A 26067-nucleotide genomic window follows, 5' to 3' on the forward strand; every position below is an offset into this window, starting at 1 on the left:
ATTGTGTCCTTGCTAGATTGCAGCTGTTTGCGAGGGGCAAACTATTCCAGACATGTGTAAACTGCTCAAGAGAGTACATTTATAGCACACATTTCCGGCGTGCATCTGCAAATACTTCGTCAGGTACCCAATTTGAACTAACGTGACTCTGCGAAGAGTAATAAACCGCAACTAAGGCGACGCATGACGCATCCATTTTATTTTATCGTACAAACATAATTAAGTTCAGGTGACTGCAGATACTGATGAACTACGCTGTTTTAGATATCAAGATCTTATCTCCACGCACGGTCTATAAGAGTGGTTCTTCTTAGCACATCGGTCCCCAGATTGAACTGGAAGTTTACTGGAAGAAGGTTGCTCTTTCTCCAAAAACATCAACTCAAGATAACTTTAAACTGACAGTGTCCAGTGGAATCAATCGTCAATTTAAAACTAGCGTTGAACTGTATTCAACATGTTCTCTGTTGATATGTTACTATAGTCAGAATGAAAAAAGCTTGGCGGGTTATGAATAATTTTGAAAGTATATAAAATGCATTTTAGCGACAAGTCGTCTTACGTGATTTATTATCGGGTTTCTGGTAGGTAGGTCATGAATCTCTGGTTGGACTTTGCTGTTCAACTAGTCCGAAGTTTATTGATACAGGTGGAATCTGTATGACCCATTTTGTGCTTGCTTTAAAGTTAATGTTAATTTGCAGAGTGCAATTTTTGCTACACAATCACGTGGCGTCACGTTGAAGACACGTGACGTCAAATAGATACGGTAAACATATGGCCGGCTTTCTGGTTGAAGTCACACAGTTGGGAATAGTTGCACCTGTGCTCGTTGGTTCCTTTTAGTTTGGGCCTCTATTACAAGTTCTTGTTGGGTTTATTTTGAGCTGACTTCATTTATCTCACAGTGTGGTTCTTGCACTGCCATCAACTCATGTGAGCGTCGCTGTAGATATTATCGCACGTCTGACTCCTGTTCAGAGGAATTGTATAACTCGGTTATTGGCTAATCTGTATACTTAAAGTGAATGAAGCTCAACACAGTGTTTGAAAAAATTGTAAAGACATCTCGAGCAACAAAACTGCTCCTCACTTTGTTGTACTTCTTAATGCAATTCAGTTCAAGAGAGCCAGCACCTTGGAGCGTCAGGTCTAACCCTTCCAGTGGCACCTATGTTGCAGCCTTAGCTGAAACCCAGACTGTAACTGGAGAGACACCAGTCTCCGATAAATTCTAAACAATTTTTGCTTTGCAATTCTATTCCTTCTGCGAAACGATTTTAATTATTTCACAACTTGAGGCGAATATCGGGCCTAAACCGTCAGTATTTTAAGATCAGGTAACTGATAAACCACTGGCGATCAGTTACTCACAATCTTCATGAATGAAAATTCCTTTGCTGCATTAGGATGATTGTTCATTTCATCTTGAACCAGTTTAAGCCGAAGCGTCATCTGCAAACGAACAGGGCACCACTAGGCCATTTGCTGGTGACCTGAACGCGTTTAAACCATTTGACTTAGTTTGGTGCCATTGAACCAGTTTAAGCCGAAGCGTCATCTGTAAACGAACAGGCCAACACAGGGCCATTTGCCAGTGACCTTAACGCGTTTAAACCACTTGACTTAGTTTAGTGCTGTATTCCCGCTGTCTGCGGAGTCTTGTAAAATGGCATTATTTTATACACGGTAGTATTAATAATAAGGTGCAATGACTTCAACAGTCGAAGCCCCTCAACTGACCACTTCCAAATCACGGAAATGCTAACTAGGGAATGCGCTAGAGAATCGAATCCTAACTCGGTCTGAAATGTAGCTGGTTTTTATGACCGTGGCCAAAATTGCTGCACAGTTTGTGTATTTGAGCACACGTTTTTTACTCCATTAATTTTATTTTTCATTCATTTTTGCATTTTTTATTTTATTTCATTTTATATATTTATTTTATTCATTAGTATCAAGAAACATTTGAGGGTTTTAACGCGAATATATAACATGGCGCTCAACGTATTCCATGACAACCAAGAGACGTCTGGCCCTACGTGTCTGTGAAAAACTGGTTTACTATTTAGTGTAGTTACTCTCATGATCAACCAAAACGCCTAAAACGTCTTTGTCCCTCGGGTTTTGTTAGGGAGGAAGTTTTTATTGATTGTCAGATTAAATGTCAGTTTGCTGCATCTGGATAGCTTTGTAGTGGTAATAAAAACTGTAACACTCAACTGTGTCTTGTCGGAGATCATTTGATCAGATGACCAGATGAATTTGCATGTGGTGATGTGCTGGTCAGTTTGCCGAGCTTGGCAGCCGCTTTGCAAACGTTTCTCCAGCAATAGAGCAGAGATCCAAAGACGAGCTGGTGACGCCCTCTTCACGGGTAACAAGAAATACGCCAAGCAACTGCAAAGCTCTGAAGCGGCCCGAACAGACAGATGCTACTACGATATTCTATTTGCATGAACTGCAAAATAAAAGGGGTAGCAATCTGTATACAAATCTAGTCGCACTTGATGCAAAAATAAAGCTGCAACTAGATTGCGAAGAAACTATATTGCTGATAGGCCACCGGCTGCCACATGCCACAGTGCGACACTACCAGCTGTTAGATTGCAGGATGGTACCTTCCCAGTTATTTTCGGACACACTGCTGCTGGATACCAACAAGGATTGCGCCTAAGCGTTGCTGCGTGGATTAACTTAATTGCTTGGATTATATTTCGCTGAGTAAGAATAGTTTGACAAGAGGATTGAAAATTCTTTTCTGAGACGTTTTCACTCGAGTAACCAGCCAACAAAACTTGATGCGGTTTTCGACAGTGAGGGCTCACTGGCGCTATGGTCTGTTTAGGTGAGAGCTACTCACATTGCTGCACAGGGCCAGACGGTTAATTTTTCAACCATTAGCCGGAAGGTCGCGGTTTGGAAACTCTGAGTTCCGGGGGATGCGCAGTGCTAGTGATTCCCAGCGAGGATGAAACAGCTGTATAGTAATTAGTTGATTTTCAGCACAGACTGCCTTCCCTGACTGGATGAAACCACTGCTGAAAATCATTCAAACTGTTCCACTTCGTCTCCGATTGGGATAACATGTACATGGCTGAAGTGAAATATGACACCTGCAGCTTGTTGTCCAGGTGCCATTACAGGCCACAACTAATGTGCGAGTCTTCATTTTCGACGTTTTTTGGACGTGATTTTTTATTTATTTTTGTGGATTCAATTGATTGCCAGCACCAAATCGTAATCTGTGCTCTGAAGGTTCAACAGCATCTGCTCAACGACTGTGACAGCGGTTGAGCAGCCGTTCAGAAGTAGAAGACAGGGACCGTTTTGATAAAAGCAATCACCGCCACTTTCGCGTCCATCACACAATGCATACGCTACATACACCCCCCCCCCACACTTTTATTTTATCACCAAATTTAGTTGAAATGTGGGCGTAATTTTACTGTGGGTTTGACTCGTCATCCTTCTCCGTGCATATAAACGGCTTTTTACGAATGAAAGGTGTAGTGAACTTGACAATTTTTGTATAGACATTTCATTGTGACATAATCAGTTCGTTGTCGCACAGCGGAGCGTAGCGATGTGTCGGCAAATTATGGGTGTGACTTTTTATACTCAGCTGTGATAATCAAGGACCACACTATCCCTATGCATTTGCACACACACACACACACACACACACACACACACAGTGACACACCACTTCACTCTGCTATACAACAACGCACTAATGGTATCGCTCCGGCTAATGGTGAAACATTTTGAAAAAAGGATTATCAACCTCATCGAACAATCGGACCGAAACTTGAACATCCTGAGCTATATATCCAACGAATATGTGTATTTACAATGAAAATCGCGTGGGCTCAGCCTTATTTGTCACTGGTTGTATGAAGGGAGTTACCGAACCCTATTCCTTAGAATGCATGATTGCTTCTAGCTACAATATTCGCTCGTACTTTTGCTTGTTTTTCACACTGAAAAATACGGGTGAAAGTAATGTTCAGAAAATGTGAATGCAGTCGCACCAAGAGGATGAAGTACACTCTCATGAACGTTTAAACTTTCCATAGCACGCTGCTATTAATGAGTAGCCTACTACCTACCAAGTTAGGTAAAGTACTATGTCCAAACTGGCGAAGCCTGTGAATAGTAACTCTTAATTAGGCGTCCTTTGACACGTTTCTCCGACAATTTACCATTGAACTTACCAGCCGTTAGGCTACCGGAACAACCAATACGTCATTTTTCCTGTTTCCTCTTTCAGGCAATTCTCCTATTTTTGAACGGTGTCCTTGGTGCCTGCTTCACGGAGTGTGTCTACCAACCTTTGGGAGATTTGACGGACCTACTGACTTTGATGAACAGTGTTGTCAATTTTATTCTCTACTGTTCAATGTCACAACTGTTTAGAACTACGTTTCTAAAATTGTTTTGCATGTGGAACCATCAGCGCATACACGGAGGTAGCCTACGAACGACTAACTTGAATTTGCGCCCCACACCTGGGGTGTGATGATAATTCGAGACAAGGTTTCGAAAGCAAAATTGATCAAATGTCTCTGTGATATTTTTGCTCGATTACAATGTAACTCACCTTCACCAAAACCTTGCTTGAGACATGTGCATTTCGAATCTTGTTGTTCCATTCTAGGACAGCATGCGTTTTTGAGTATGGACGAGATTTTGTATTCCTGCATGTGCGTTTTGTGCCTGCTATGCTGGTCTCGCATGAAAATATAAAGAATATCAGCAACATTACTGGCTTATAATACACGAGAACGTGATCAAAGCCATGTAGCAACCGATAGAAATTATTTAGCAGTCCATTGGAAAATTAGTGATCATAACAGAGATCAACGCCGGTTGCTCTACGATGTTTCATTGCCAGTCTAGTGGGTTTTATCAAGATCTATTCTGCGACAAGTTTTGGGTTTGTGTAGATCATTTGCCCGGGACAGGCGGATAAGAATAAATTTGACAATAGGCAGTAGGTAAACGGTGGACAGTGTTTTTTGGTATCTTGGATCTTGGTAAAGCTCGAGCTATGTTTAGCCAGGCAGTCAGAAAGCGAATATCACAAAAGCGTTTTGTTTTGGTTAGCACGACTTTGTCTGACGGAAATGTGGGGCACAACAAGAGAAGTTCAGTTTTTTTCGGTAGTCGCCTAGTCACGTTTACGTTAACAAAACTGTGTGTGGTGAACCAGATCGTCGGGTTCAGCAACTAAACAAACGAAATCTATGGGCAATTGTGGTGGAATTACTAGGCATGCCACACTATCTGCGATCGCACATACAGTGATCTCCTGATCAGAAGCGAACAAATGAATGCTTACTTCGCCAGGTTAGCAGACCGTTTTCTTCTCTCTGTATTTCCTGCTGGTACCTCCAAAAAATGAGTCGATGCGTCGAATATTTGTGCAAAAAGACTCTAATTTGTGTTTGAAATCCAACTTTGAAAAGAAGTAGCCACTGATCAGTAGGTGATATGTTACACACACTCTTGCAGTATGTCACAGCGTAGCTGTAGAATTTGTAACCTGACAAGCCATCGGGAAAATCCTAGCCACGGATTTATTATTAGGCCGATTGTTCCGAACACCAGAATTTCGATTCAACAACTAAATATTAAAATTACGGTAAACATGTATTTCTGTTATTCTTCTCGGAAAGGTGGATAATTGAGCTGCATATCAAAATGTCAGGTCAAGCCCAGTTTCGAAGATAATTATAGGAATTCTTAAAATGTTTTGGAGGCAAAACGCCCGGTGGAAGAATGATTTGGGATTCCACAAGCATTCGTGAGAGCGGTTTGGTAAAAACATTTATCCAGTACCTTGGTTTATTGCTTAAGACACCCAAACACAGAGTGAATTGGCTCCAGAGTGACCAAATGGTGGTTTGCTGGAAACGTTTCTCCATGGAATGCAACGTAGAAGTTTGAGAGTTTCAGTCATAAGCGGAGATGTGCCAACCTCCAATTAAGACGGCAAGAGTGAGAGGAATATATCTCGGTAGGTTTTTATTAAGTACGTGGCCGGTTTCAATATGACCGAAAAAAACAGCTGTAAACGTTTCACATTTTAGCTCAGTATATCTGTTGTGACGTATCACGGTTTTCTGCTAAGATGAGGTCGTTAGGTAATAAGAATAATTTTTCCCTAACACTCCCGCCACATGAAAACAATACGTTTTAGAGGAATTCAGTCAGCTTAGTATAAGTACATTTCTCTAGCGTAGGCCATTTTATACCGCTCGTTTGTTATGCTGAATGACAGCCCATTGCGATATTCCTCCTCAATTGTAAATGGTGATTAGTACAATTTTTTGCCTTTGCCAATGTATTTTCTACCTTCGTTTTCTGGTTCACAAAGAAAATATCAAATGATACTGCTAGATGGATTTTATAACTATGAATGGAGTAGATTATTTCATGGTGCGTAATTTATTAAATTTTCCGAATGTCGACTTGTGTGGATCCGGTTCCTCCTGGATCCTCAACGGCGTTTGTGTCGAACGTCAAATCCAATAATATCGTGGACAGGGATCGAGTTTACTTTGTTATGTGGCTTGATCGAGGATGGTTTGAGGACCTTCAGAGTCCCAGTACATCTATTTCACACTTATGAGTAATTAAGGTAAAAAAGAAAGACTGGTAAGCGAAATTCGTCTCCTCTTAGTTCAATTTTCTAATTCCGGAAGTGTCGTTCACATTACCGGTTTCAAAAATTACCCGTAGGACGTACCAGTTTTTCATAGCATAAAACTAGACATCCTAAAAAGTATAAGCAGGTGAGATTCTGTAAACGACGACCAATAAGATAAATATCCTGGAACAACGTAAATGAGGTTGTGTCCTGAAGACTGTTTAACCTCTTTACTGGAAAGCGACATATGGTTAGCAGATTTTTCCGGTTCACCATTATTATTTCGACTGAACGTTCAACTACTCTGATGCGATCTACTACAGGAATTGAAAACTTTATCGATGATTGTGCTTAGAACGCTGTAAATATCGAGGGCAGAATTCGGAAGTTCTGAATGTCACTGTAATTTATCCCCCAAACTATACCACTACAAATTTTTTCACGGCGCCAATTAAATCTTTCCCAGACGGCTCTCACATAAATGACGCTTGTGAATTCTTCATACCGTGAGTGTTTCATATAGTACCGAGGCAGCTGTATTTGTCACGTGAACAGCAATCTCCAAAAAACTGACGAACTCTCCCCTTTGGGAAATACCGCAACTTAAACAGTTTGTTCCCAATTGTGAATCATTTTGTTCCCACGGTCGCTTCAACGTGGGCACTAAAATGCGTTTTGAATAAAAGTTCTTTATTTAGGATAGAATTAATATAATTTAAAGGTAGTTACATTGGGTTACGTCGTACTTTTACGCTGAAGATAATCATCTCCCAGCGCTAACCTCGTGTTGCAAGTGTCAGCTGAAGAATGTACTGCACTTTTATAAAAGTTATTTTTGTCACTCAGGTTAGCATTTAAACATGTCAGTAAATGGGATGAAGAGTCACGGTTTGTTAGCCGTTATATGCAGGGTAGATCCTAGTAGCCTTGCAGTTTGAGGTTATTCTCTTAGTTGGCGATGAATCTGAATGGCTTCAACCTCATGGCTTCAACAATAACTATCGAATTACGGAATACTAGCGTATATTTTAAGAGAAAATCAATAGAAGGACGCGGTGTTTCCGTGGTCGGTAGCATTTTCTATGACTGAACACAGAACTCGACCGAAAACACTGAATCACAGTTTCAGGCACATTGACCAGTTTAAAGGCGCATAAATTTGTCTAACGTCTCCAAGCCCTAACTCAAACATACTATTCAAAATATGTAGAGTGAACTTAGTCACACTCAAAATTGCACTCATTAAGAATCGAATTTCTCATTTTTATTGCACATATTTCTCTGTTGACAAAGTTTGATAGTTAGCTGCACTCATGTTACGTACGAGCGTACTCATCAAGCTTTGCACGTGTGTGGATTGCAGTCAACCAGGAGTGTAAATTTTGAGCATAAGGAAACCAACGTTTGTTTACTTGATTGCGGTCTGTACCTTGCGAGGAAAAGGACTGATTTGGGTTAAGTAAATATATGCTGAACCTCCGAAGTGCAATAAAAATTGCTCTTCTATTGTATTGCCACGAAGATTCAACGAACGAAGCGTTTATTATTTTAATCCCATTCATGAAATCGATGGAAATCCTGAGGAGTTCACTAACGATCTTCTGATTCACGAAGCTGGTCTAGTACACCTATTCCTCATCAAGCTCACTTCTTGGACACCCGTTATATGGTAAGCACACTCGCTTGTAAATCAAGTTGATGTCGGCAGTGGCCCAGCAACCTGATGAATGATACTGAAACGTACTTTGATATCGTGAATGTCGTTCCACCTACAACATGAGGCCGTCGTTGTGCAACATATCTAGTAGAAGACCATGTTAAATGCGGCTGAATTCCCAACAGTGGCTTATTGTTGCTGCGTTTTCACTAGAGAATGGAGACATCAAAACGAGATATCAAAAACAACAAGGCTAATGGGGTTCGTTGTATCATATAACTTACAAATGCCGATGCACTGTATGGGTTTTCTCAATATGTCAGTATTTTGCCTTGAACCTAAAAGGACCTGATGGGCAGTCTGGTGCTATTTTGGCCGTGAAGTCAGAAGCTGAATTTAGCAGATACTGCGACACCTACTGCTTTGTGGCCATCAGTGACATTATGATTTGCGCTCAGCTCTTGCAGTTTTTATTGGGGAGTCATAATGCAATATAGTCATACTGCACTATAGTCATAATGTGTACTATCAACCAGCTCCTCCACACAGCTGCTGGGACACTGGGGTTGGGCTCACAAGCCCCGGGTCTGGTGAGCCTGCCGGCACTACTGAGTACAGCTGGAGGTGAGATCGCCGAAGCTTACCACAATATTAAGTACAGCGTGGAATCGATGAACTTAATCGCTCGAAGAATTATGCCTGGGTATGACGCATTTCGTGATGCTCACACTGCATCATTTTAGACGTCCAGTTGTCGAACAAGATTTTACCACTCACCGTTGGCTTCACATGCATGAATATTATGGTGAAATGGCCAAAAGCGACCACCAACAATAGCCATTGACTCCTGAATCATACGAGTAAAATCAACGTCGCTGAGAAAATTCAAAATCCCAAACCTCAAAATAGTAGTGTCTCCGAGGCTGTTCGCTAGCTTCAGGTTCTCCGGCATAATTCTCCGATCGCCTACCTGGCTTTTCTGAAGCATTGTGAATTTGAATCCAGTCAATATTCGATCAACTTGAAACGAGAAGGCATTGAGATACCTGTTTAAACCTCAGTTCATATCAGCTACGGAGCTCTACTTCAGATTATTCACAACTAAGTCTTACGTAGTTCTGCTTAGCTCTGTAAAATACCAAAACTTCCTAGATGAAAGGCTTGTCCCCTTTTAAAAACGTCCGAAACAAACTCTTAATTTGGATGCCTCAAGGCACACAGAACAATGAGGGAAAATAGAATTACGGCAGTGTGTTTAGAGTTAAATTAAGTTGGCCGCCTATGAAACCATGGAATTCCTAGGGTAGCCCTTATGCTTTAGTGAGCGCACAACGCAGTCTTGCCCGAACCAATTCTGGTCTGTTCTTGAGTTAACCTAAAACGTAGTAGGTAGGTATACTCTGTGGACAGAGATAATTAGGCACCTGTCACTTGATAATTTACACTTTACTTGATTAAATCTGTGTTAGTCACCTAATAATTTACAGAGTACTAAGTCTGGAATGCACTTTTGGACAATTCTCAAGTGGTATGCTAGTTCTATGGACTCATTTGTCGTAAGCCACTTCAGAGAAGCTTGATAAAGAAACTAAAGTTAGAACCTTTGACAGTGCAATGACACATTTGTGTGTGAAACTTTTCACGTCATTGCTTACCTGTGACGTAGAGATTTTGCAATCTCAGTTGAGTACTCCATCGCAAGGTCGAAAGAACGCAAAACGTTTCCATAAATATGATTATGGGGCAGAGTGATTTTAGCGTTTTCGCCCGTAATTATATGTTTCCTTTAATAAAACGGTCAGCGTAGCTGCCTGACTCCAGGACGCTTTTGGATGGTCATTGTTTTAAGAATTTGGTGAAGACCAGTCTTACCGCATGAAATAAAGGCACGTGACAAAGTTCGCTGAACAGAATTTAGTAGATTTCTCAATGTCCGGGCGCGGGACGCCTTTGACTTCTGATCAAGTATGTCGATTTTCAGGCTTAAACGCGCAGTCTGACAAAGGGATTTACCGTGGTGTAAGGACAGACTGTAGATCTTCAGTTCATCCTGTATTCTTTATGAATAAACTAACATCGCGTTATCTATGATTTAATAGTTGCATGTCGCATGTCAGTTTCTGACAACCGTTCAAGCTCCAGTACAAACGATTTAGCCACGTTTGATCCTGGAGGACCCCCCGGGAGACAACAAGAGTAACGTCTATAAATGACGTTCATTATTCCCAGTTCATGGCCAAATGAGAACCTTTACGATATGGATAGGCAGGTTTATAAGTACCACTTGAGACTTATCATTTCCGGAGAGCAACATAGTCAAACGCGAGTGTATATGAGACGCATACATTTCCGTCAATCTAGTTTGTGATACGAAGCAGCAAATTAGGCATCGCCTGCTTTCTGTGGCTTTCTGGTCATTAATGAGTGTGACCTTGGCAGAAGAGTAAAGGTTCAGTCACTGACTAGGGTTATAAACGGATACCACATGAAACAGTTAGCTATACTTACAACTTGTCATGTGAGTGAAACTGTGCGTGAAACTCTATGAATTATCTGGTCAATAGTTCCTATTTGAATACGGTTTTGCCAGTGTGTTTTCAATTTCTAAAAGCGCGACAGTGATATTTTCCTCACCTGTTTTGTTTTAGTCTAGAAAGAGGTGTGTGTACGCCAAAAAGAATGAAATGCCCCGATAATTCCTTGAAATACATCATATCTCATCTATTACATTGTTCCCGGAAAGCATGTTCTCTTCATTAACCTGACATATCACGTATGCTCATCAACTTGGACAACGAAATGGATACATGCTGTAGATGATATCTACATTCAACCCTGAGCTGAAGAAAAAAATGCGATCATGTTTCATTTCAGCGTTTTGCTAAAACAATCCTTCCCAGCAAACTTAATACTGCAGATAATTCATGAAATTTGGAGACTGGCAGAACGTCATTTGTGAAAGTATTCAGGCGCAGAATCTGCGGTGCTAATAGGTTGTTCCGGTCGGCTGCTTCCAAATGTTGCTTTCGCTGCAAAAAAACTCACCAGTTTGTGGACAGAAAATAAAATCCCCTGGTTATTTTCATGTTAAGACGCAAACAAAATCTGAGGTTAAAAGTAAAAGCTGTTGATTTGTTATTTTAAAGATGGTACTTGGACTGGCTGCACGAATTTACCAGGATAGCTGGTTATTTCTCAAACACTGTGGCCAAATCAGTTGAAACGATTAATACGGTGTTTTGTAATTCATATCAATCGGATTGTAAATATATCAGTTACATTATTTTTGATCGCGCTTGCGATTTAAATGATGATTAATGCATGAATGCTCATAACATAGATATGCAACTGATGTTGAGGCGAACAAGATTATCGTTACTTTAGTAAAGTTGTTGACTAATGTTTTGCCTAGATCATGCTGGACAACGCTAAAGTAAGCTTAGAATACGTTTCAATAGTAGCCATAAGGTCAGTGAAAACCCTAACTAGTTCACTATTGTTTTCGCTTCAATTTCGGTGTCATCAGGTGGGCCTGAGCCCTGATTCTTTACCAAGCGTATCTCCTAGATGAACACCAAGCAGTTTGTGTGTGTTGCGAAACACCTGCAATTGAAGCTGATTTTAACGGAATACCTGACTGAATCCGTTTTTTCTAACATTCTTCATATGAATGAAATATGCAAGTGCCGCTGCATGCTTCAGTTTGAATAGTATTTGGAATAAGGCAGTGGGTTTCACACATCCTCTTAAAGACCTGGTCTCTGAAACTCAATCGCATTTTATCCGACGCGAACCTAGGCCCCAGCTTATGGTTTATTCAGTCTGTTTAACTCGGGATAGTATGCTGGTTAACTGTGTTGCTGATTTTGTGTTCTGACACAAAAGAGAGCCATCCACAATGTTGAGCAGGGAAGTCATATTCATTGATCTGGCCACCGGCGTGAACAGTGCTCAGAAATATGAAAGCGCTGGCTAGACCAGCGATTGAAACGAGTTGTAGGACTCTGGGTGTGTTAACTGAATATCTCTCATCTCAAACGTTGTTTGTCGTATGGCTTCGGCTGTACATCATAACATCTAACTGCAAGAAGATCAATCCCGGCATGATCGGATATGGTACACTGATTGCATCGCATCAAGGAAGGTGTTTGCAAATGATTCCGTCCACAGCAGTGTGTGAAAATAATCAAGCCAAATGGACCCAAAAAATGAGGATCTGGTTGAGACGCGGTACCTTCCTACGGTTGAAAAAATACACAAACGTATATGGTGGAACATGTAAATTTATCGAGTGACTAACCTACACAGAAGAAAACAAATGGCCTACATTCGTGGTGAGAAGCAGTCTGTTGACAATACTTGCTGTCAGGATGGTTAGCATTTCCGATATTGAAATCGATGTTTTCTTGTTGTTTTCCAATGATGACTTATTTACTGTGGACAGCGTGGCACAATTTTTGAATGGGTAAACGAATCGTTTTTCACACCCAACTGTTGCTTTCTCACATCATCTAGTCGGTGCGATATACCTATCACCTGTTGGTAGACTAATTTAGTCACATTGTTAGACTGCGAGCCGTGACAGTTTGGAATTATTCGGGCTTGGAGAAGTTTCTTATGTGTTTGTCGTCCGCCACGCTAGGTTTTGGTGATAAATGCACGGGTAAGCAGTTTGTCAGTGACCTCCCGCCAGGAACACTCAACTAAGTTTGTTTAGAGTACACTGGCGGTAGACCAAATGTAGCAATTTTAACGAGTAGTTTGGATGATTCCGTCCCAGAAACATTAAATCACACGATGCAAACTAGGGTGTGATACATTCTGAGATCTAAGTTTTCACCGAATGCTGTGTGATCGAATCACCATATACAAAATCTGATGCATTCGATTTACCGGTACATTTGAAATATGGTGCTAATATTTGCCACATTGGCATAGTGGTTGTTCTTGAGTATTGTAACGATTCCCCGAGTTTGACTGGCTGGAATGTCGTTCCCAAACGTTCAACTATGTCAGGAGGCCCACAAAAAAGCAATCAAGAAGGGAACAGTGTTCTGCCTTAAACCGTTAATTGTCCTATGTGACGTTCCACAGGTAGATTTTTACTGTACTTTGCAGCAGGACTGTGAAGGCTCGAAATGTTTCTTCCAAAAATCCAACATGTCCATACTTGTGAAAGCTGCGTTGGAGAATTTATCTGCGAAAGGAAATGCCAGAAGATGATGAGTTGGAAAAAACCTCTTACTCCAGTTCCCTAATGGCGTATGGTTAAAATGCTTTCAAAGCCGGAGTCAGGCGCTGCAGTCGCAATAGGAGGAAGAGTTTTTTCCTTACTCCTGACAATTAGCCAAGCCTTCTGAGATCCTAGACGGGATTAGCAACCATGGTTGTGGAGAGAACCCCTGTTGCCTTTTGGATGAACTTTTCGAGTTAGAAGTAGAATACCCGAAAAGCTCTCTTATTTGGTCAGGTAACTTGGAAATAATATCAGACCATGTAGTTAAGGGACAATGGCGAGCAGTCTGCATCGCTTGCCAAGGAGCTTTAATTCATATGAAAAAAACAAAAATAAGCTTGCACTTGACTTGGACAAAGTCTCTCGCTTACACCCGCCATTAAAAATGAATGGGGGGTGTGTCCAAAACGCATGTGGATTATTCCACTACGGTGATGTATTCGAAAACAGTTCAAGGTAGGTAAGTTTGTTTATGAACTACACTCCCAGTCTTGTGTGATGCAAGGGCAATTTTCCTCACCTTCAGTGGAATGGATGCCGGGCTGATTGTGAGAGTTAAGGACGCGCTGCGTGCGCGGATTTCTTTGAACACCTAACAATGCGCAGTCACACTGACCGGGTCCGTCGAAATCCATTTCACATCTCGGCGTACACATCGAAAACTCCAACCGTATCGTTTTTAAGGACCACTGATACGGAACTTTCAAGCACTTGTGAATGACCAGTTCCACGGAAATGAACCTTTCCCAGCTAGTGAGTTGAATGGGAAGTTGAGTAACAGAAGGAGACCGGGCATCTAGATTACCGGCATTTTTCGAGTCATTGTGTGGCAAAATTCCCTAACCCTGTTTTTTATGGCAGATCAAATTTCACTCGCCTCGAACGAAATCGCATGAAAGAAAATACGAGCTGAAATGAATAGCATACCGTCTGGTTCGAATGACTGAAAAATGTAAGGCTGGCAATAAAAATAACTGAATGACCCAGATTGATCGGCGTGCCTTTGGAAGGCTGTTTGAAAGACGTGATATATATCTACCCCATTTGCGTGCTCATATTAGAGGTGGTATACAGCTTTCGGGGAATTCGTGTCTTTAGAAAGTTTTTACCAACTTTTACAGTCACAAGCCGATTAGCACCACGGAAATGTAATGTGGTAATGGCGTGCTGGAGATCAGAGGGATAGAAGTCGAAATTATAGTCAGGTGATGAGCATGACATATGTTCTTGATTGTTCGATCGATTGGAATTTAATTCTATTAACCAATTCTACGCAAACCACGCTGTTAGTCGTCTGGTAGTGATAGCCTAGGCGCCAGTCTGCTAGTTCGAACTGCTAATGATGCTAGATGATACAGTCCAGTTGATATGGCGTTCTGTATTAGTTTTCTGGTATTTTACCCCAAATACAATCTATGTACAACATATTTCGTGATAGGCACAGGTCCGTGTAGCCGAAAAAGTCGACAGAGCACGGGCAAACGCGTGAACCGGTGATGAGTTGAAGAGAGATGGCTTGTCTTTAGAATTCGTACTGGAATTTTATTAACTGTGGAACGGAGCTTTAGCTCAGCAATGTTAAATTTCATTCTGGGCGGCTGGTTGGTCGTTTGCTTTATGATTTATGATTTATGTACTCTGAATTAGCGCAACGCGTGTCGGAGAAATCACGTGCAGTGGAGTTGTTGGTGCGGTATGTTTTAAAAAGCAAACCAGCTGTGGTAACCGCAATTGTTTTGGCAACTAACGTTGCTGATGTAAATTGTTCCACCAGGATTCGAATGGAAACTCTACAGATAACCCAAAAAAACTTTGGCAGACTATTTAACAGGTCATACCTCATCCTGTCAGTTCCTCCGGCAGTGGTCTATCCTTTCACTGAGAAAACTTATACCTTATAATCGTGACAGAGTTTTGAACAAGTTGTGGCTTGGCCTCATGATGTGAAGGTCAACCTTCGGAACACGTCTCAACAAGTTTCCAGATGCAACATTTCATCCTTCCGAACCACTGCACCCCTCTACGTCATATAGCTAAACTATAATTTTTTCGGTCAGTTCAAAAAGCAAAACATTAGGCAACAGAAGTTATGGGACCAGATGGCTTTCTTGTGAACTCGTATCCAGTGTCCGAAACTGCAATTTGACGGCTGGTTGCCACTAAACTGATTACAAGTTGATAGTTTACGGCCCCACGTCTGTGTCGAATGCAACCGTATGAGAAGAGTTCCGTATACGACATCTATCAATAGTATCTCAATTCGAGGCTTCCCAACTGGAGAGCCCAAACCGGTGGATAAAGTGATACCGCGCTATTTACTTGTCTGGTTCGGATTCCGAAAACGGTCGTAAGCTTACAAACCTAGCGTCTCCAGTTCGGGTTATCGTTAACAGTGTCCTTTTCCAGTATCCCAGAAAATAAATAACATTCAAACAATGATCTTTAAGGTAGGCTAGAATATGGTACGTGCACGATGGATGTGCCCAACCGAAGATTCTGGATCTTACGAGGACATGAATTCGGGGTACCCAAGAGGTGCTGATCACATGCTCGTAAGAACCAGGATTAAGCCTCACCGCGCTACTCCGGAAAAAATGTCGAACAGAATGCATTACCATAGCACCACTCAGCCACCCGGCGAACAAACAGACAATTTCCGATGCGAGGTCCAGCGAAGGGGAAGCTAAAACCTCTAAGAATTCAGCTCATCATTTGGTTCAGGTAAATGATCAGTAAACACCTATGAAAAGCCAGATAACACAAGTCTTGTTAAGAAAGGGTATTTGTAAGAGCATCGAAAGCATTTGTCAAACGAGGAAACATATTTTTTTATTCAAAAAAGTAATGACGTTCCGTAAGATCACACTGGTTGATTCTTTCACATTCTGACGAAAGACCACTTAATCAGCCATAAGGTAATACCTACTTTACATGTCGGTTTTGGCATCAGACTTGAAATTCGCCTGGAGACTTGGTGATTCCGACAAACATGTTAAAAAAGAGTAAGGTTGTTTCCTGAAAGGGGTATCGTGAACTGGCCACTCTCTTCGCAACAAATATTAGAACATCTTTTTGAATTGACGATTCTCACAACAAAACGCGTTGTTGCGCTTCCGGCTGCTTTTGTCCAAATTGATCTTCACTCGCATTGGGTAGTCGACTTAAACTTGGGTGTTTTGCTACGGAGATCATAAGGCTCATTAGGGCTATTACTCTTCAGTGAAACTTTGAATATGCGAATATGGCAAGCTGACTACAGCTACGCCGAGACTGGCGCACAATAAAGCTGCCTATTTTCGCTGGTAGTCTTCAACATTGCCATTGCTCGTTTACTTAGGTCTCAATACTTGAACATTCTATATGGAACGAAATAGAAAAATCGTTCTTTTGAAAGATAATCTGGAAAATCTTCCACGTGGGCTTAACGATCCAGGTCACTAACCGGCTTTAGTGGAATAGGGGCCCAGCAGGTAGATGACCAATTTGTCCGTATGCATGAGCGTTCTCGCCAGGTCTCTGAGAGATGAATCAACGCGACGAGTTGTCTACATCAAATTCCCTTGTCCTAACATTTTACCCAAACTTATCAACAGGTTACCGACAGTGTCTGGTAATACTTCCTGCACCCGAGCTTGTTCTTGTGAAGAAGAGTTGAAATTGGTTTATGCACGAACATCCGGGTCTCTGAGGCAGCCATCTGTCCAGCTCTTATTCGGCCCTGCGACACGGCCTCTACGAGTAGATCAAACTAATGTCTCGGGCGTACGGTGAGATTATGCTCTCTAGAGAATATGGTGTGTGAAATCTAAGAGCCATGTTATGCTCTATCACGCTTATCTGGGCTACTTCAGTGAAAGCGTCTGCAATGGATTTAGAATCTGTTGCGCAGGAATAACACTGAAATTACCAGACACATCTTGGCCCGTACGCTACGTCCGGGAACGCACTGCTGATTCGAGGGGCAGCTGAAGAACTGGGAAACACTTGAAGGAACTAATATCAAAGCACGACAGACAAAATAAAATGATACCTCAATGAAAAATAGACCACTAACCAGCGAGCCGAAAAATCTACCTGATGTGCGATTTCATTTTACATGACGATAAGAATGTGAGATGATCCAAGTACTCTGTTTGACACCCAGTGAGATAACCTGTTTAGAGAATTCATAGGTCTGGTATCTGGCATAGACAGAATTGTGCCTAACATTTCAAATGCTGCTATTCACAGACAACTGAACCAGTAACCACATACCGAAGAACTACAGACACAAAAAGAAAACCTGAACTTTTCACAGATGACTTTTCTTTCGCTTACTGCGCGTTGTTTTGATCTTTCGTTTTGCCTAGGAACAAAGCTGATATTCCCGTTTATTATGTCATCCATTGTGGCAGACTATTAGGTGTGGGATACAATTACTTAACATTATTAAACTTCAAATCTGTCTTCTTAGGGTTTTCTTGATCTATCGTTCTGAGGCACGAATTGCAAATTATTGTGGATGTGTGGTAAGAGAAAAGAATGTTCTATAACGGATACTTCCTTTATTCTTGTTTTAGCTTTTCCGATAGAAGTCCGCTTCTTTCCGTTGATTTTCCTGGCACAGCAATGAAGCAAGCTTGGCCGCATAACAAACATAGCTTATTTCGTATTCTGAATGCAGAAGAGTTGATGTCGTCTCAGTAAGACCCGCGCATCATAAAGCCCAACGTCTTAGTACGCTGGAATGGAGTTATAACTTCTGAACTTCGTACTTTCCTGCATCCGGGAACTAGGGAAAAACCGTGTTGCATGTTTTTGACTAAATGCTATGTGACAGTCCAAGCTGGAGCTCAAGAAACTGAAATCTGTTGTTTTAGTATTATTTACCCAAATGTTTGCAAAAAGCAAATGAATGTAACTCACTAGGTGCGTGAAAATTGGTCTTCATGCGGAAAAGTTAACTGACAGAAACTCGGGAGCTAGAACTAGGTGCTGGGTCCCAAGAGTGATGAAACCCCCATTTGCTTGTCCAAGAGTTTTCAGTAGCTGTGTAACATGTGTGTGTCGGATGTGTTAACTTTAACCACCTGAAAACTACGTCAATTTATTTCGTCGTCATCTTGACTACAGTGGGCCCCAACTGGTTTAAAACTCCTGAGATTTCACTAAGCGCATCAGGCTCTAAGCAGAAGCTTGTTCAGAGGAATTTTCCAGATAACGTATCGATGACTTCTAACGTCAGTTACTTTCCTCACAGTCGTAGATCAGTTAGGATCGCAGATAGTCTTTATGTAGCAACACAGGTTGATTTCAGTTTCCGGAATACACTTCACCTGACTTTGATTCTTCTGTACTCAGTTCACAGATTTATCAACACCACCATCATCACTTGGCTCCAATTATTTGAATGCTTAGCTCGTCAACCCCCCATTCATTGGTTCTCAACTCCGTGCGCTCGTAATCTGACGTGCAATTTGCCGCTCACGAAATGACTAGCAGTTTACCACTTCAGATGCGGGTAATAACCGCAAATCACCATGATTCCCTAGTTTGCTGACTTTTTCCGTATTGAATTTCGTACAAAAAAAGCGTCTTTAGGGCTAAAGTTCTCACTTACAATTGGACTTTTCAGCTTTTTGTACGATTCGAGTAGTATTTTGCAAAAAATGCACTGGCCGTTTCCGTCCCGTTATTCGAATATACCGATCCAAATTGATGAAGATTACTGAAATATGAGACCAGGCATTAATAGAAGATGGAGCAAAGCTAACGTCATGGCAGATATGATGACCCGACCTCTAAAATTGCGTGGTCTCTCACAGACTGGTCTTCTAGCCTAAGGTGCATGCGATAAACTTTTGGTAACACTGATGGTAACAAGCCACCATCACTTCTAGTTCGTTTCCGGTAACGGCACAAAAGTTTTCATAACAATTAGGCATCTCCACGTGGGACTGATGCGCAAGTCTAGCAGTATGTCCGCCGTTCGCATTTTTCAGTGGCGGATTTGGAAATTCCTCAGCGGAAGACAAGTAAGCTCATACAGCTCACCAGCTGAAGCAGTTAAGTTGCCGAAACCACGTAATTATCCGGTCAATGAACTGGCTTTCCGCCAAATTCAAACTCGGTAAAATGAAAATAAAAGATCGAACAAACCTCATAATTTTGAGTTGTTCCAGTAGAACGAGGTTTGGGGAACTCAGTAGCCAATTCGTCCTTGGTAAATAGTTACAGTGTTGCTGTCCATTTCTGAAACCATGTAGGCAGCCACTGCAACCAGCATGACAGGTTGAATTTCTAGCTACTCGGATATAGGCTGGTTTCCAAGACAACCTGGACATAATCATTGGTGTTGTGTGGTCCGACTGTCAAAATTTGTCGTTTGTTTACGTAATGAAACTGACAGAACGATTTTCATTCTTTTAACATGAAACTGATTCACTAAACCGATCTACCCTATTCCATATACAGAAACAATTCGCTATTCATAAACTTAGAGCAAAATGCCAAAATTTCTTGCGCGTTTGACGATACGCTTTAAGGTATGATACATTCCCCAGATAACTGTTTTTTCTGCGCTGAATACACTTAGAGATTCTTACTAGGCTCTGGATGGGGTGAAAAAATTGGTTAATTTGCGAAGTCTCCTTCGAGCAGAAAATAGCAGAAAACGGCACACGAACAAGGCGCTGGCTAAGAACCGAAGGGTAAATAGTTCATATGTACCGACAAATTCCCTCCTAGGCTTTGACAATTTATGATATTCACACCATTGTGCCTCCTTGGGAGTGTGTACAGGGGAGAAAGCAAGCGAAATTCGGATTCCCACAGGAAGGCTTCAGAATCCAAAGACGCTTTCGCCTGACTAGAGTCTTAAGGAACATGTTTGAAGTCTCTTACGTTCGTGAACATGTCTTTAGAGAAACTCGGCTAGCAAACGCCCAGGCATTTTGAATGGCGACGAATAAAGCCGAGTACATACTAAGACGTCATCCAGTGGAGGCTTGTTGCCGACAAGGCGCCGCGTCCTGAATGCTGACTCTAGTCTAGCAAGGTAAGTAAAAAACAATCCGCGTATCCGTACAATTAAAGAATGAGACAGTATATAATGTTACTTAAACCAGAGCTTTCCTATTACAGTTTAGTATCATTGTCTGTTCAGCAGTCAGCAGTACTCTCTGAATCATTTCATTTTCTTAATACTATGGACTATCAAACAATACACAGACAACATAAAAATCAGTGTAAATAGTAGCTCAGAGAGAGAGAGGAGTGAACCCCCATTTGGAATGTCATCCATCGAGGAGCATTACCATCTGATCCGGATCCCATGATTGAATGATGAGTGCCCATTTATCCGGCCTAGATGTGAGTTAGTCACAGGGGCGGCTCATGGCCAAACGGTTTGGACCTCAGCTAGTAGGCGGGAGGTTTTTGGAGTTTGAGTGTGATACAAACTGCTGATGACTCCCAAGAATAAGGAAACATCTCCACAATGCTCTTCGGCTTTTCAGAACAGATTGACTTCATTTACAGGACGGTCTCAATTATAGTAAAAAGATACAGAAGTTGGTTACTACCGTCCGCCCAAGAATAAGGAAACATCTCCACAATGCTTTTCGGCTTTTCAGAACAGACTGACTTCATTTACAGGACGGTCTCAATTGTAGTAAAAAGATACAGAATTTGGTTACTACCGTCCGCCTTCAGGATAACAAAATTCTACGCTAACCAGCAGTTGACCAAATCAAATAAATATTTAGAAACAAACGGATTTTGTACTAATTAGTCAAGAAAGGTCATTCTAGTGCACGATGGTGATATACTCTATGCAGAAAGCTGCTTGAGCAGTATGGATGACATATCCCGCTTCACTCTCATGAGAACCCGAACTTATCGAAGCACTGAGGGCGACTCTAGCATGTTACTAAATGTGATCGCACTTCTTGCTATGTATGAGAAGCCAACGGCAGAGGAAGTTACGGTAGTATGCTATCAAATGTGGGGGGTAATGGTTTCGTACAGTTAGCATATTCTTCATAGAAGTGAGTGGCGTGAAGAAGGTACGTTTGACGGAAGATCAGGAAGATTAATTGTTATATTCGCCGGGACAGTGTTTTGATCATACTGCTTGGAATTTACAGATATCCACCGAAGGAAGCCTTTGGAAAAAATGGCCTAAATGATTGCCACAAGTGATTTGTGCCAACGGATGTTGGACGTGTTAAATATATTGATTGAACTTTTTTCAAAGGCAGCAGAACGTCGGTGATGAACACTGAAGTTATGCTGTCGATGATGAGTATTATGATGATTTCAGCTTGGACGAGATATAATATCTGATACAGACTTCATTCTATCAAGACATAGGTAGCCTCAGTGTATTTCAGCTCTGTCTGGATCGTAATCTCATGGAGGTGTTGAATTAAGCAACCAGTGATGATCCTAGAACTGTGTATACCCAATTGAAATGGGCCAGACCACTTTTTCTTCTCACGTCGCCAGTGCGCACGTCAAGGAACAATCCAGCGGAACTTTGTTTTGCTTCAACCATGTTTTATTTCAAGTTGCAAAACGAAGTCTCCGCGAACGAACCTGATTCACGATTAAGTTTCTGAGTTGCCAATCAAACGATTTCATTCCACCTATATTCAAAAATAATTCCACGCAGTTTTAGGAAGTCAAAGGCGATGGAACAGCATAATAAAAGAGTCGCATTTCGTGTCCCTTTAACCATGAAAGATAGTGGCCAGTTGCAAGTCCTCGTGTGGGTGGCCAAGCTCGAGACTGTTAACTGCAGATATGTCACCTTCTAACAGGCTAGCACCAAATGACTCGTTTTCTACTTTTAACCAGTCACGAGGTGCGACAAAAGCGAGGTCACGTTTATTGTTCGTTGTATGTTTTAAGTAGCGGAATCCCACTCCATTTTAACGCCTGCCATGCACCCTTGCATGGAACGCTTAAAAGTTATAAATTTACTTGATGGTTTTCCGTATACCATTTATAGGTGGGACAGAGTTTGATTGTTCACCATTCAATAGATTACGCATATTACAGTCAAACAGAAATATTTAGCCATCTAGTGAACAACATTGACTATTGACTGTATGCTTGACGTAAGTTAACTTTGAAGTTCTCTCAACATTCTATGAGGTTGTATAGCCAACCCTACTGTTAACGAGTTCCAGTGCTAAAGCTGTTGGCGAGTGATCAGTCAGGTTGAAAACTGACAGCAAATACTATCAGGAGATGAATTACACTGCGGTCCTATTTTGAGAAGACACTCGCAGTGCCGTCTTTAGTTACGCCAGAGCAGCTACCAGAGCGTCATAGTAGAGTGTAAAAATATCAACTGCAACATCGGGAAAATTAATTTTTGGGGTTTTGAGCTTAGATTGGATAACTGTTGCTCTGTTCTTGCATATAGAAAGAGATTTAATAGTGAAGTTCATCGGGAATGGCATTATTTTTACCGATTAAATGCTTCTGGATCCTTCTCAGAGAGGCTATATCCAGTTTGATCCGTCCATTTGCTGAGAAAAATACAAATGAGGTCACAATGTCAGACCGGTATTCTACCGATTAAATGCTTCTGGATCCTTCTCAAAGAGGCTATAACCAGTTTGGTCCGTCCATTTGCTGAGAAAAATATAGATGAGGTCATAATGTCAGACCAGTATTTCAACCATAGTTGTAGTTGTATGTGATTTGTGGCAGGCATACACAGAATGATGGAGTGCAAATTGCTGCCCCATAGTCTACTTTTAGTGTAAGGACCTTCAAAAACTACCCCTTAAAACCACGGGATAATTACTTAAACGGCATTCATTTTGAGGTCAAACTCTTTCGGATAAAATCAACGGGTTGTGGTTTTGTGACTGATTTGAACAGCGAGCCCACTGGAGAGGTTCTTAATAATTTTATATTTATATAGACTTGGACAACAGTGCATGATTTCCAAAACATTGTAGAAGTTTACGACCGTCCCCCAGAACAACATCAATAGCTTTGGTAATGAAATTTCGCTTTCCCACAGCCTCAAGTATTAGAAATTCTATAGGTATAAGGAGGAAGTGGGCATGAGGGAGGCCTGAAATCAGTTCGGTGGAATTATTTAAAAGCATATAAATCTTTGGATGTTCAGAAGGCCAACCACTTTGTATAACGACTGCAGCCTCAGCTTGAGAGACGGTCCGTACTATTAATACCCATAGTTTTGTAACCTCTTTCGCATTCCGCTGCAAGGTTCCACCTCGTTCATGTCTGGATCAGTTTAGATCCCCTCTGAATGAAATATGCGAAAAGTAACTCGTCTAGCTAGATACCGAATCTCCTCGCTTGGCACCATGTATGTGACAACGGAAGCCTTCTGTGACCGATATATCAGTTGTACATCCAAATAACAGTTTCATAGTTACCTAGTTATGAATTCGCCGGTGTCATCCAATACCAGCAGTGATTTTTGGAAATCGCCCGTCTGCTCACAGAGACTGCGTATCGCTGCGACAACACAACAGTAACTCCATCACGGTCATCTGCTGCTAAAGTCCCTTACGAGTCCATAGTATTTTGTTTGCGTCACAAGTAGCGCATACTGCCAAACGTGGTTTGAGGATTTTAGATTTGTTCGCGTATGCGGGTGTCGTGACACGTTCCGCTTTACTTGGCAATTGTATGATCAAAGATTGCAGATCCTAGAGCGTAACGTTGCATTTTGTAGGCTCACTAAGCATCCTGAAAAAATATATGGTCATGGTGATTTCATACCATCACGCTTTTATTTTAACCACATAAAATTTCGAACAATACTGTCCGCACGGCCCAGACCAATCAGATCTGCGTCTAAAGCCATTTCAAATAGTGTCCAATGTTAACTCCATTACTTCATCAAGGAAGGAATGAACAAGAAAAGAATACACCGACCGTATTTGTCGGACATCAATTTTTATTGGTAAGCATTTGGACAGTCCTTAATAAACTGCCACACGCGGAGATAAATTAAGCGTAATCAGTGGATCATTCGTATTCACATATTCCCACGGACTTCCTGTTGAGCAAGCATTGTTTTAATGATAGCAGACTGAGAGACTTAAAAACGCGTAGTCGAAGTAATGGAGTGTTAATATTTGGACTGTCTGTCACACGGAGGTGCTGTAGGATGCGCCCACCTTTTGCTCTTGAGACATAGTTTTTGTTTATGACACCCTAAGAAAACGAAGTGTCAGTGCTGCTATGGGTGTTGTATCCTCCAGAGATTTATAATGACAGCTTTGTGGTTAGTGCTTTCAGTTCGAGCACACTAGATATCCGAGGCGATTGCCCTCTTCAAAGTAAAGTCACTCGAACAGGCAGTAACAGAGGAATTCGGCTGCATACCTAAACGCGACATGTGGGGACCCATCTGCGATTAGACGTTCCTGGATCCTCGGCTTCGCACTCGTTCAATCAAACGCCAAAGCGGTTTATGGTTACAGCTGGAATTACTATACCATCGGGTCTCCGGCAAAAGCACAGTCCTATCAAACCCGGACGATTGGACTAGACCGACTAATCTCCACAGCAAACAGGCGTCGCGGCCCCGCATACAGCCTTTCACGTTTTGTTTTATTGAGTTTTCAAATTTTTAGATCTGACTAACTGGTATATCACCACCACATAAATGTTATAAGCGCTCCCGGTCATTCGTACGTTTCGTGTTTGATTGGAAAGGACTATCTTGTTCCGTCTCAACGACGCTGAGGCAGCCTATGTACACATCCAGTAACTCCCCCAGGTATTGACCTGCAAATCTGGTTGGGATGTCACGTATCCATAGTTAAACTTGTTATATGGTGGTTTGGATTGTGTTCGCTGCTACGTTCGTTCTTCTTATCGGTTGCGTAGTACCTAGAAGATCGTAGACTTTCAGGTGTGAAAGCCGTTTATTTGACCTGCCTGCGCAGGCCCTAACACTTTGGGTCAAATCATTTGTTTACTATTGGAATTTATATATATCCTTCTTGACTCTCCCCTAATACCCGACTCAGCCTTAACGTTCAATTTTATTTTGTGATAAATCTTCAACACAGGATCCTAGTCAACATGAGGACTATAAGAGATTCCATATACCAAGGTGAATCCACATTCGAAACAGTAAGACAGACAGAACACACTTCATAGGGTTACTGAAAACCCTTCTACAGCTCAGCAGCCGGTTTCGTGCTACTTGGGGCTCATCAAGTAGGCGCAGTCCATGCTTGAACGTCATGCTGGAACCCAAATTGGATACAGTTTGTCCGGTATTCATGTATGCACGCGAACAGGTTTTGAAGGGAGGCTCAAATCAAGCAAACCGAATCACTGTTCTAAAATGGTCTTCTTCAACTGAGTGGAACATCTAGTTAGTGGAATCTAGGAGGCTGCGCCCTAAAAAGAGAAAAACCGGTCATGGTTGTAGGATAACTTGTCAGAAACCTTAGTATTATTGTGTGCAGTACAGAAGGATCGTCAAATAATGCAATGTACTTGTCAAATTTTGACCCATGTGCACAGGCA

At 41.7% G+C, this 26067-nt stretch overlaps 1 protein-coding gene across 1 annotated transcript in view; it reads left to right on the forward strand.

The window, feature by feature from the left end:
• Positions 1–4764, forward strand: part of T265_00131 (hypothetical protein) — a gene marked incomplete at both ends in the record, with an annotated part of 8630 nt that extends 3866 nt beyond the window's left edge. Inside the window, one exon of the mRNA XM_009163788.1 lies at positions 4274–4764. Coding sequence (XP_009162052.1) covers positions 4274–4522 — 249 coding nt within the window. The remainder of the gene's footprint in view (positions 1–4273) is intronic.
• Positions 4765–26067: the final 21303 nt, after the last annotated feature.

This window comes from Opisthorchis viverrini, assembly GCF_000715545.1.
Source record: "Opisthorchis viverrini unplaced genomic scaffold opera_v5_1, whole genome shotgun sequence".
Lineage (NCBI taxonomy): Eukaryota > Metazoa > Platyhelminthes > Trematoda > Opisthorchiida > Opisthorchiidae > Opisthorchis > Opisthorchis viverrini.